This window comes from Vitis riparia, chromosome 3, assembly GCF_004353265.1.
Source record: "Vitis riparia cultivar Riparia Gloire de Montpellier isolate 1030 chromosome 3, EGFV_Vit.rip_1.0, whole genome shotgun sequence".
Taxonomy (NCBI): Eukaryota; Viridiplantae; Streptophyta; class Magnoliopsida; order Vitales; family Vitaceae; genus Vitis; species Vitis riparia.
Genome location: NC_048433.1, coordinates 1,245,942 through 1,258,823, shown reverse-complemented (window position 1 = coordinate 1,258,823; position 12,882 = coordinate 1,245,942). Strand labels below are relative to the sequence as shown.

The window sequence follows — 12,882 nt, the reverse complement described above, 5'->3', positions numbered from 1 at the left end:
GCCTAGCTAGCTCCTTCTGATGGTAGTTGAAGAGTCTATGGAGGCTTTTATAAGTGCAGAAACATGAAAAGAAGAGTCTATAGATGGCTCTCAGAGGCAGGCAGCACATGATCAACAGCATCAAGATAGAAGGAAACAAAGGAAAAAAACAAAGCAGGTATGTGTTGTTCTATTGTCTACTATTATTGGGTTCCGTGGCTAGCATTGATATTAGCATTCTATTTTACCTACTCACTACTTTTCTGTTTGTTCATGTGATTCTATGCTAATTGCAGCAATAATTTGAACTGGGAAGCAATCCAGTTCAATCCAATCTTTTGTTTCAATTAGAAAGATTCATATCATTTGCAGGACTTTGTGCTTTTATTTGAATGGGGCACGGTAGACTAATTAAACCCACTATGAACATCCCTTTTTTTTTTTTTTTTTTTAAAATTTTAGTTTATGTTCTATTTTATGTGTTTTATTAATGAGACAATAGCAAATTCTGTAGATGGCGATGTTCCACAAGGTCACGAAAGCTTTTAGGGGGTGTAGGAAGCAGGAAGTAGGATGATTGAAAAATGGCCCTTGTGATTAACTAAGAGTGGTAGGGGGACTGCTTGACTCATATGAGTTAACACCCAATGTAAAGCATGGAAAGGATAGTAATTATTTATTTTTGGTTTAGAGTTATTTCTTAAAGAATGGTATTCTGATTCCTGTTTTACCACTTCAAGACAGTAGTAGGTGTAAAATGGCAGCTACTTACATGCAACTCAGAAGAAGAAAGGAAGAATACAAGATTAACGTACTGATGCCAAAGTCACATGTTTCCAAACTAGTATTTTTCTATGTAGTCTATACTTTTTCTCTATACATATTTTTCTATATATAGTGTTTATCTTTTTTGATATGGCAATCCTCGTTGTCCTTTCCATTAGCTCTATCCAGCACAATTAAATGAGTCATCCATCACAAATGTGCTTAGGAATCACAATCACACCAGGTTTTTCGGTACCCGTTCTGATTCACTCCTAACGTGATGGATTTAGAATTAAAGCAAACGTATTATATATGAGTTTGAGATTTTTTTCAAAACCCAGGATGAGTTTAGGGTTTAAGTATTGTCTTGTCCTACTTGCCTTAATTTTTTATTTTTTCTTATTTTTTCTTATTTTTAAGGCACATAAAATAATAAAAAAGTATTTCGTGATAAAATAAGTTATAAAAAAATTATAATAGTTTATTTATCTATAAAATATATTTACTTGTAATGCAATTATTTTCTTTAAATAATTTTTTAAAGATTAAATTTTTAAACGTCCCCCCCTCTTATTAAATATTTTTATTAGGGTTGAGATGAAAAATATTTTGTATAAACGAGACAAAGTCAAGAAGAGGATAATCTATCTCAAATCTGTCTCATTATCACCCTTATTGGTAATAGAGGACAATCTGTCTCGGGCGATCTATTGGTAATAGATGACAATCTATCTCAATATGAGTTCATTAAGACTATATGAGGTTGACAAAAATATAAGAAAGAATGAGAGATACTCGATAAATCAATGGGCTCTTGTTTTAGGAACCTAATAGTTGTATTTGTTTTTGTATTTTTTAATATTCTTTATAATGTGAACTAGTTCTCTCTTATCCATGAATGTAAACATGTTTGTCTTCTTTAATATTCTTTATAATAATTTTCTCTTATCCATGAATGCAAACTTTGGCCGAATCTCGTTAAAACTCCATATACTTTTGTGTGAATTGTTTTATTTTTGTTTTTGCCCACACAACAAACTTAATGTTAATTATGCATCTTTTATGGATGCCGACCCAATTGTCGAAGTATGAATACCTTCAAACATAATTGTCCCTTTAATTAATTGAATATATACAACATAATATTGTTAATCTCTTAATATTGAATCTTATTATAATGAATTATCTTGTGACTCATAGCTAGGTTAGTTGTTATTTTGTTTTGGTTTGAGATATCGGGGCATTCTATGGACTTGTACCAACGAAAACAACACGTGGAAAAGGAGTGTATAATCTCTAGTCAAATAGTTAGAAACATCTACTAGTTATAAGGGGATAGAAAGGATGATCCTCTACTATAGTAGCCTTCAATGCAAAGTCTATCAAAACATTTAATTAATGCAATACAATAGACATTAAATCTGAGTACAATACTATCCTATGATTATGACAAGCACAAAACCTTACCCATGCATAAAAATAAAAAGTTGTTATCATTGTTTCACAAAGCATTAATAAGGTCGTAGGGCTGATTTTTGAGAGCCATCATGGAGTAGACCCCATGTGGGACTTGGCTGTAGTGTGCAAATCCAACATTGATTATAATTAGGGATTTTAGTTGAAAATGGCTTTCAATAGGTTATGTTTGGTTTTATGAAAATACGAAAGAAAAAAAATACTAAAAAAAAATTATTTTCTTATGTTTGATTGTTATGTGAAAATACAAAAAAAATAAAATAAGAATTCAAATATAATTAAAACTAGTTAAAAACTTTTATATATATATATATATATATATATATATATATATATATATATATATATATATATATATATATATATATATATATATATATATATATTTAAATTATTTAATATTTATATGGATGAATTAAAATAAATGAAATAAATTCGAAATAAAAATTAAAAATAATTTATTGACTTTAAATATATTTTATTTCATTTTATTTTATTTTTTCTCTCTACTTTTTTCCTTTACAGTTTTCTTCAAATTTTTCAAAAACCAAACATAGACTTACTGTTTTGGTATTTATTGAGTTGAAAATGAAATCTAATATGTTGTTTAGTAAATCAATTTAATGACTTAAAGTGATTTAATGACTTAGAGTGCGATTCTAGAAAGTGTTTATATCATTTTTAACACTTGAATGATAAAAATTTTCAAGTATAATAAATATTAAAAACGCTTCCTAAAATTACTACCAAACGGGGTCTTAATGACTTAATAACACTTTTATCCTAAAATTATTAAAAGCATTAGTTCCAAATATCAACATGTCATCAACATAAAGGCAAATGACTATACATGTGTTATCCTTATACTTGCTGTAGATACACTTATCACCATCATTAATGGAATATCCATTAGCTACTAACACATTATCAAACTTGTTGTGCCACTGTTTGGGAGCTTGTTTTAACCCATATAGTGATTTAACCAACTTACACACCTTTTACTCCTTCCTTGGAACTACACAACCCTTAGGTTGTTCCATATAAATTTCCTTTTCCAAATTCCCATCCAAGAATGCAGTTTTGACATCCATTTGGTGTATCACCAAATTATGAATGGAAGCTAGAGCGATCAATACTCTAATTGATGCTATTCTAGTCATATGGGCAAAGGTGTCAAAGTAATCTACATCCTTCCTTTGTTTATAGTTTTTGGCAACTAAACGAGCTTTATACTTTTCTATGAAGCTATCTTGTTTTAACTTTCTTTTAAAGATCCATTTACAACCAATAGTCTTTGCACTAGGAGGTAAATCTATTAACTTCCATATATGGTTATGCATGATTGATTCGATTTCACTGTTAATGGCCTCTTTCCAGAATGGTGCATTAGGAGAAGTTATAGTTTCTTTGTAGGATCTAGGGTCCTCATCTATTAGGAAGGTGTAGAAACCATCTCCAAGGTTTGTTTCTTTTCTATCTATTTTACTTCTTCTAGGTTCAAATCCAGAAGGTTCAATAGACTTGTTTCTGCTTGTTTTCTAAACCTGTTGTTCACCATTTAGTTTCATAAGAAATATGTTTTCAAAGAAATTTGCATTCTTTGTTTCTATTATAGTATTGACATCTATAAGATTGTTTTTTGACTTAGTAACAAGAAACCTATATGTCGCACTATTCTCAACACAGCCAATGAGCATTACATCAAAGGTTTTAGCACCTATTTTTCGTTTTTTAGGTTCAGGGAGAAGAACTTTAGCTAAACACCTCCACACTTTCAAGTATGCTATATTAGGTGCATAACCCTTCCATAACTCATAAGGAGTTTTACTAGTTTTCTTGTAAGGTATTCTATTTTGGATATGACTTGCGAATAAGATAGCTTCTCCCACAAGTTCAAGGGTACTCTTGAACTTACCAACATTACATTCATCATTTCTTTTAAGGTCCTATTTGTCCTTTCTGCTACTCCATTAGACTCAAGGGAATAAGGAGGAGTGGTTTCGTGAATGATCCCATGATCTTCACAAAAAGAATTAAAGGGTTTGGATTCATACTCTCCTCCCTATCATTTCTAAGCTTTTTAATTTTCTTGCTTAGTTGATTTTCCACTTCATTTTTGGACTTGATGAAAGTATCTCTTGCTTCATCTTTGTTTCTCAAAAGATATACCCTTGTATACATTGAGTAGTCATCCATGAAAGTTATGTAGAATCGTTTACCACCTCTAGTCATTGTATTTTTTGTCTCTTAAGTCACTGTGTATTAAACTTAGTAGACCTGATTCTCTTTCAACTAATTTGCAAAATTTCTTTGTGGTTTTAGATTCTACACAAGATTCACATTTTCCATGGTTTTCTAAGGACAATTTAGGGATTAAATTCAATTCAACCATTTTTTTCATATATAAAAAGTTCACATGTCCTAGTCTACCATGCTAAATATCACAAGAATCAACTATGTAAGCAGAATAAGAAGATGCATTATTATTAATAATATTAGAAACATTCAACATAAATAAACCTTGATTACAATAGCCCTTCCTCACAAATGCACCATTCTTGGTTAAAACTATTTTATCAGATTCAAACAAAATCCTCATTCCTGCTTATCCAAGTAGAGATACTGACACTAGGTTCCAACGGATATCTAGCATACGAAGAACATCACTGAAGGCAAGTACTTTTCTAGAGGTTAGCTTGAGGAGAACTTTCCCTTTGCCAATCACTAGAATAGATCTAGAATCACCCATGAACACTTGTTCATCTCCTTCCTTTATAATGGTATAGGAAGTAAATGCACTTCTATTCCCACAGATCTGCCTGGTAGCCCTAGAGTCTACCACTTAGTCCTTCATATTCGTGACCATGCTCACCTCAGAAGAGATTACTACTGTAATCACCTCTGCCTCTGCCAGATTTTCCTTTGAATTGGATTTCTCAGTTCTCTTCCTGTGGCAACATTGAGCTGCATGGTGTCCAGACTTGCCACAAACAAAGCAATTACCCTGTTTTTTAATAGTTGAGTTATGGACCTTGTTTGATGCATTGGGCTTGGTCCTAAAGTTTTGTTTCATGGACCTATTGTTTTTGGGTTTAGGTTTTTCTTCTACTACATTAGCCTTAGAAGACAATTCCTTAGCTTTCTCAACATTGTCCCTATTTCAATTTTGTTCCTCAATCCTAATATGGATTATGACATCCTCTAGGGACATTTGTTTCTTTTTATGTTTCATGTTATTTTTGTAGTCTTTCCAAGACTCTGGAAGAGTCTCTACTAAATAACCAACCACAAAAGGTTCGGGTAATTTAATGTCTTCAATAGTTAAGTCATTAATCAATAAGTGGTAGTCATGGATTTGAGATGATACATCTCTATCCTTGGTCATTTGGAAATTTCTAAAATTTCCTATGACATTTCTGAGTTCCTGCATCTTTCAAAATATATTTTTTATTCATTGCATCCCAAATTTCTTTTGCAACTTTAAATTGACAATAAATATAAAAAAGTTCATTAGAAAGGGCACTCAGAATAACATGCCTAATATTTTATTTCCAGTTTCCCAGGTTGGTAACAGATGAGAACCATCTTCTGGTTTTGGGTCAGTCAAAATGTGTCTCAAGTTCACTACATCAATTGCAAAGAAAACCCTTTCCTGTCATCTCTTAAAGAATGTCCCATTGAAGGGATTAATTTTAGAGGTGTCAGGATGGGTGTGAACTAGAAAAGCTTCTATTTGGATCAATTTTAAGATTGTTGGTTTTAAGGATATGGAAACAAATGACTAACCCAAAAGACACAAATAAAGAACAGAATTAATAAGAAGAAAAACTTATCGGCTGAGATGTGACAAACACTATCCTTGAAATAGATCTATCATCCTCAAAGACGAACTCGGTTCACTAGGGTACCAGTGGTCTACTTCCAGGATTTAATAGGCAGATCTCGCCTTGGGTGCACTTTATAAGCGAGATGTGTACAACTCGGGTTTTGAAAAAATTCCTTCAGATAGATGTATGAAAAGACTTTGAAAAACTCTCTAAAAAATTGATATTCGTATATAGAGAGTGAAGGGTGACCTGCTTTTATAGGCCACTAAAACAGTTCCAATGGGATTCTACTTGTAATCGGAACATGACTCAAAGTGGAATGAGATTTTACTTATAAAAGGAATGAGACTCCACTATCACAATCTCAATAGGACTCTTCCAAAAAATATAATACTAATATAATAAAATAAAATAAAAATAATTCCTAATAGGATTCTTCCCAAAAATAAAATAAAAATAAAAATTATTTACACTCTTCCTACGTCTTCTCCATGCCTAGCTAGCTTCTTCTGATGAAAGTTGAAGAGACTATATTGGGGCTTTTATAAGTGCAGAAACTTGAAAAGAAGAGTCCTTAGATGCTCTCCAGAGGCAGGCAGCACATGATCAGCAGCATCAAGCTGGAAGAAAACCAAGGAAAAAAGTAGGTATGTGTTGTTCTATTGTCCACAATTTTTGGGTACTGTGGCTGCCATTGATATTGGTAATCTGTTTTACCTACCAAATATTTTTCTGCTTGTCTTTGCTATTCCATGCTAATTGCTGCAATAATTTGAATTGGGAACCAATCCAGTTCATTAATCCAATCTTATATCTTCAATTAGAAGGATTAATCATATCATTTGCTATATACTAATTAAAGCTCATTCTAAATATCCTATTTTCCATGTTATTGGATGTCCGTGCTGCCCTATCCCACCCGAGTTTGAAATTAAAATAGATATTTCTAATAATATTTATTTTTATAAATAAATACTAATATACAAAAGGGCCTTATATAATATTAGAAATTTGTTATACTTTTCAATAAAAATAAAAACAAAATAATAATACTAATTATAAAAAATAACAAAAGATAATATTAACAAAGATGGCTTACAGGCTATCATTCAATTAGAACAGAATTATTATAACCCTAATAATCTCTCCTATGCTCTTGAGAACATTATTATGAATTTCAAGGCATTAGTCATAATTTGAGCAAATAAATAAATAAATAAATAAAAGACCCACATGATTTCATAAACCATACAAACAATTATTAACCACTACATGACAATTATGAATAGGAAAAAATTTGTGGCCAAGAGTTGCCTCAGTTGGTGGCAGCTTTGAAGCAGTAGTTCCAATGTAGCTTGGCAGACCCATATGTGGATGGGCGTGCACGTAGGACGTACTGTGGGGAAAATAATTCGTATGATTCTCCAACAAATATTAATTAGTTTATTGTGTAATTTTTACACAAAAAGTATCATTAATAATGTGATGTTGCATTTGTAATCAAATCTTATTGCTTTATAACACATCTAATTTCATTGTCTTGTATCTTGTCTTTATTGTTTTGCACTTTAGGCTCATTATTAATGTTTATACCCTCATTTAACAATTATACCCTTATTCTTTCTTGGTAATATTGGAGTCTTGAGGACACGAGAATTTCATATATATATATATATATATATATATATATATATATATATATATAACACAAACTATTATAGGGTAATGTTTTTAATAAAAATTATGTTAAAGTTTTGAAGTATATAATAAAATAAGTGCTAACTCAATGTTCTAATAGATTATTAAGATGATAAAAATCATGTTACTATTGATTAAGAAAATGATTTTGACATTTATAAAAAAAATTCATCTACCATAAATAAATGAGACTCGGTCTATGCAAGAAAAGAGTACTGCAAATTTGTGAATTTAAGTCATTTCGTATTCCTTGTGGCATGATTTGATGTTAAAATTGTAACGATTCATTTTTAATTATGTAGGTGTTATTGATCTGATTAGACTCTTAAAATTTCAAAACCACCCATAGATTGTATTTGGAGCTTTTTCCAAATAAGACATGAGATTCATCCAAAATAACCATTGCAATTACTTCTTGTATTGATTACTAGTCCAATAATTAAACAAAGCCAAGTACCTCATAGCTAGGAGGCATATTAAAGTAACCGACACTGAGAACTGAAACAAACAACTAACAACCATCCATGCACTTCACTCGGTACTCAGTAGTGAATAGCCACAACATCAACTTGAACGACAGCTACACCGGCACTAGAATTAAAGAAATATGTCTTGAGAGTCACTACTCCACGGGCCATCCGGAAAACACCAGTGCCACCCACAATGGACATCTCACGGAAGGGATGGGTAGTGGGGTTTCGACCGAGAATGGTTAGAGAGCTGCCATTGTAGTCCCCACTCTTGAAGATTACGTTCCAGGCCATGAGGAGGCTCAACTCATCCAACCCAGATGAGGCATACAGCCCCTGCCCACGACCCACTAGCTTGGAAGTCGCCTCGGGCCCTTCCGTGAGTGGGTCGTCCATCATGTTTATGAGGCCGAAGAGGGTGGGGGATTTGTTAGTTGAAGGGGCTTGAGCTACGCGCCTTGCGCTCGGGTTCTTGCCTGAGGTTGTGTCGTGGAAGTAGAAGTGGAGACGGGTGGTCTTCTCCTTTGCATGCTGGAGGTTACCAAACCATTCATCTACTTCATTGCGGTCGGCCATGGCCATGGCCATGGATATGGCTAGTGAGAAAAGGATTAGGAAAAGAGGTAGCTTCTCCATCCGAGTGATATTCTGGTTGTCTGTGAGGAAAATGGGGGAGTTGATGGTGGGTTTTATAGGGGAGGAAAGGAGAAAAGGAGGGTTGAAAATAGTGGCATTGGCCCATCTCTTTTGAGAAAAATGGTCGATTACTTTTGCGTTGCAGGTGAGTAAGTTTTGAGCTGCAGGTGAGTAAGTTTTGAGCTGCAGGTGGGTAATCAATTACCCACTTGCATGCAACTCTTCCATTTTCCCAATACACAGTAATGCATACGTGATCATGATTCGAAAAAGAAGTCGGGAAAATAATGAGTTCCCGGAATTAGAATGGCATGTGATTCTCTCTTACAAAATGGAGAATCTTCTGAAATATCCATACCAAAATAAGATTGGGAGAAATGATTGTAGACACAAATTTTTGCTCAAACCCATCTTGAAGAGAAATAGAGATTTTTATCAATTTGAAAAAAAAAAATAATAATGTGGTTATAATTTTTTATTTATTTATTTTTATATTTTATAGAACCTCTTGATAATCAAGAGGTTAAAAAACTTGTTGACTTTGAATTATTTTAATTTTGATTTGGGCTCTACTGCAATTTGGACCTTGATTTAATATGAACCTTGTGGCGATTTGGATCATGAGATGGCTGAAGTCTTGTTATGATCCCGGTCTCCTTGTGATTTATGTTTTGGCCTGACTCCAACAACATTGATTGAGGGCCTGAGTAGTTTGATTTTAGATAGTAAGATCTTTTAGATTTTCATGTTAGGTTTTAAAGATTTTCACAATTTGAAGACACTTTGATGAAGTTGGAGATCAATGAGAACATTTTTTTAAAATTGTTTCTAAAAAATAGTTTTTAAACATAGTTTTAAACGATCAGAAATAAAATTGGTATAAAAGATATTAGACTTGAATAGATAAATGGTTTTATTGGTGTATTCGAAGAGAGTGTAACAATCAATCGAACGTTAAATTAAACTAATGAAAAATGGCATTCACATTAAAGTTTAAGACTAATCTTGTTTAATCCCTTCAAGAGTAGTTTAAAACAGGGGTGACAATCTCCCTAGGTGAGTTATTTACATGTCTTGTTAAAATCTCAATATTTTACTAAATAAATTAACTCAAAGTCAAGTGGTGTACGTAAGTTAACCAAAAAAACTATCTATTTATTAAATGGATTATGCAAGTCGATGTGAATTTGATCTAAATCCGATTGTACTCATCTCAGTCCCACGAAAAACTCGCATGAATACTATAATTTCATTCTAAAATTATAATTTTATTTAAGATAAAAATTTTTAAGAATGGAAAATAAGAATAATTTCTATTAACAAAACATGGTTTTTTTTTTTTTTTTTTTAAAAAAGATTTTCATAAAGGTCATGGATGGAAAATTTTCAACCAATAGCATCCCACCATGAGCATCCAATTAAAATTCAACCTTATTCACACTGAAATTTGAGAAAATTTCATCCAAGTACGTACTGAATCAACTCCAATAATGAATCAATAATGAGACTTGGGGGCTCGGGTACTGGTGAGAAATAAAAATTCATAGCAAAAGTCCTCCAATAATTTACTCATGGGTTAGGGCCGGCTTCGAGACGCTGCTTTTATGAGCTCGTACATATAAATTAATTCTTATCATCTCTCTATTTTTGACAAATTTAAGAAAAATGTAATATTTTTCAGACTCAAACCAATTATTGAATCGAGGACCCATGATCAAATATATAAATTATTTAAATTTAAAATAATTATAAAAATAAAAATAATAATTTATATATTATTTAAAAATTTAAAAATTAGTTTTAAAATTAAAATTAAAATTAAAATTATAAGTTTTAAACATCATGAAATAAAAAAATAATAAATATAAAATAAAATAAATAATAGTGAGATGAGGTAAAAATAATTTAAGAAAAAAAGTCTGGAAGAACGGAGAAGAAGGACGGGCAAAAGGGAATAGCTTTTTCAACAAGGGGGTTCTAGCGGGGTCGCTGGGAGAGGGGGGAGTTTTCCAGCATGGGGTGGGGACAGGGGGGAGATGGTTTGTGTTTTCTGGCGCGAGGTGGGGAGTTCCAGCGGGGTCGCGGGGGTCTTGCCGAGGGAGGGGGGTTTCCAGCACGGGGTGGGGGCAAGGAGGGGGGGTTTGTGTTTTCCTGCGTGGGGTGGGGGGTTCCAGTGGGGTTGCGGGGTCTTGCCGGGGCGGGGGCGGGGGTGGGGGCGGGGGTGGGGGTGGGTGGGGGGCACAGTGGGGAAAAAAGAAGTTGTGAATCGAAAAATAAAATAAATTTATTTAAAAAAAAAAAAAAAGGTGAGTTTTGACTTGTTAATTTAATTATCTATTTAAAATATTTTAAACTATATATATTTTTTCGCAAATCAAAAAATTATTTTTTAAAATAATTTTTTATTATCAAATTAATAATATCAATTGATAATTTTTTTTTATTGTGAGAATCAATTTGAAAGAGCAATAAAATTAAAAATTCTAAAAATTAAAATTAAAAAAAATTAAAGTTAAAAAATATATGACAATAAAATATTTACTTTCATTTTACTAAATCACACTAATAAAAAAAAAATTTGAAAAAGAGTTGGAAATACAAATAAAAGATTTTAAGTGGAATCCAAACACAATAAAATCAATTCCAAAGAATTATTGGTTAATGACTAAGTATTGAACTTGTGATTCTCCACACAAGCTAGAAGTTATCTCAAACCCTAGAATTATAATCAGGTATACATAAACCCCACAAGCCCACGAAAAACAAATATGTCTCAGTCAAGGGTCTTGCTACGGTACCGAAAAGTGGTACCGAAGGAGGTATTGTAGAATTTCCCCTCAGTCAATCACCAAAAGCCCACAAAAAGTTGTTCACTTTTTCGCATGCCAACAATTCTTAGACCCTTTTTCCTGGACCTAGAAAAGGTGTACAAGAATCCCAAGAAAGTGTGAGAAAAGGAAAGAAAATAAAATTCATAAAGCTTACAACCTTTAATTCAACTTAGGGGGTGTTTGGTACACGGGAATAGGGAGTGGGAATAGACATCTCATTCCTTTTCTCCCTTATTCTTATGTTTGGATAAATGTTAAGAAGGCGGAAATAAAATAAAAAATTATTCCGACAGAAATCAAATCCAACTTATGAGTCGGATTTGCATTCATTAAAAGTAGGTGGTATTCTGATTCATTAAACCTATTTGATAATATAAAATAACCTAAATTATTATTTTACCCTCTTATCTTGTTTTTCAAACCCGATGTTTATCTTCTTTGTAAAGGTCTATCCATTCATCATCCACTTCTTATCTTTTTTTTTTTTTCTCTTTTTTTTTCTTAGTAAAATATAATTCTATAGCTTTTTTTGCATGACAAATTATTTAAAATTTTGATAAAAAAAAAACTAATATTTAAAATTTTTTAAGGTTATGAATTTTATTGGATATGATACTTGTTGAAAATTAAAATAAATTTGAATTCTTTTATTTCCTCTTTTGAAAATAGGAAAAACATTTGCTAGCTTTGAGAATTTAAATATTATAATAAATAATTTTTTTTGAAAAATATAATTTTATAACTACTTAAGTATGACAAATTATTCAAATTTTTAATAAAAATAATAATTGAATATTTGTGCATTAGGGTTATACGATTTTTTATGGTTAATTTTTTATTTATTGAGTATATATATATATTTTAGTCTTATTATTTAATAACAAAAAACCTCTCAAATTTTATTTTTTAAAAATAAAAGTAAAAATAAAAAAATATGTTAAATTATATGTAAGGATATTATTGTAAATTTATTTCTTTTTCATTTCCATTCCTATTATTATCAAACATTGGAATGGAAACAAATAATCATTCCAATATTGCATTCCTAAGTTCATCCAAATGCTAGAATTGGAATCATCAAATTCATTCGATTCCACTAAGAAATAGGAAAGGAAACAAAATATTATTTTCATTCCCTATTCCGACGTACCAAACACCCTTTAGTGTAATAATTAATATAACATTGACACACCAACACGA

General features: G+C 31.6%; 1 protein-coding gene across 1 annotated transcript; it reads right to left on the bottom strand.

The window, feature by feature from the left end:
- Positions 1 to 8,130: 8,130 nt before the first annotated feature.
- LOC117911569 (dirigent protein 23-like) lies at positions 8,131 to 8,860 on the bottom strand. The gene has a single exon (XM_034825978.1). It carries the CDS (start codon positions 8,849 to 8,851, stop codon positions 8,288 to 8,290), a length of 564 nt encoding a protein of 187 aa, XP_034681869.1. The 5' UTR covers positions 8,852 to 8,860; the 3' UTR covers positions 8,131 to 8,287.
- Between the last annotated feature and the right edge of the window lie 4,022 nt (positions 8,861 to 12,882).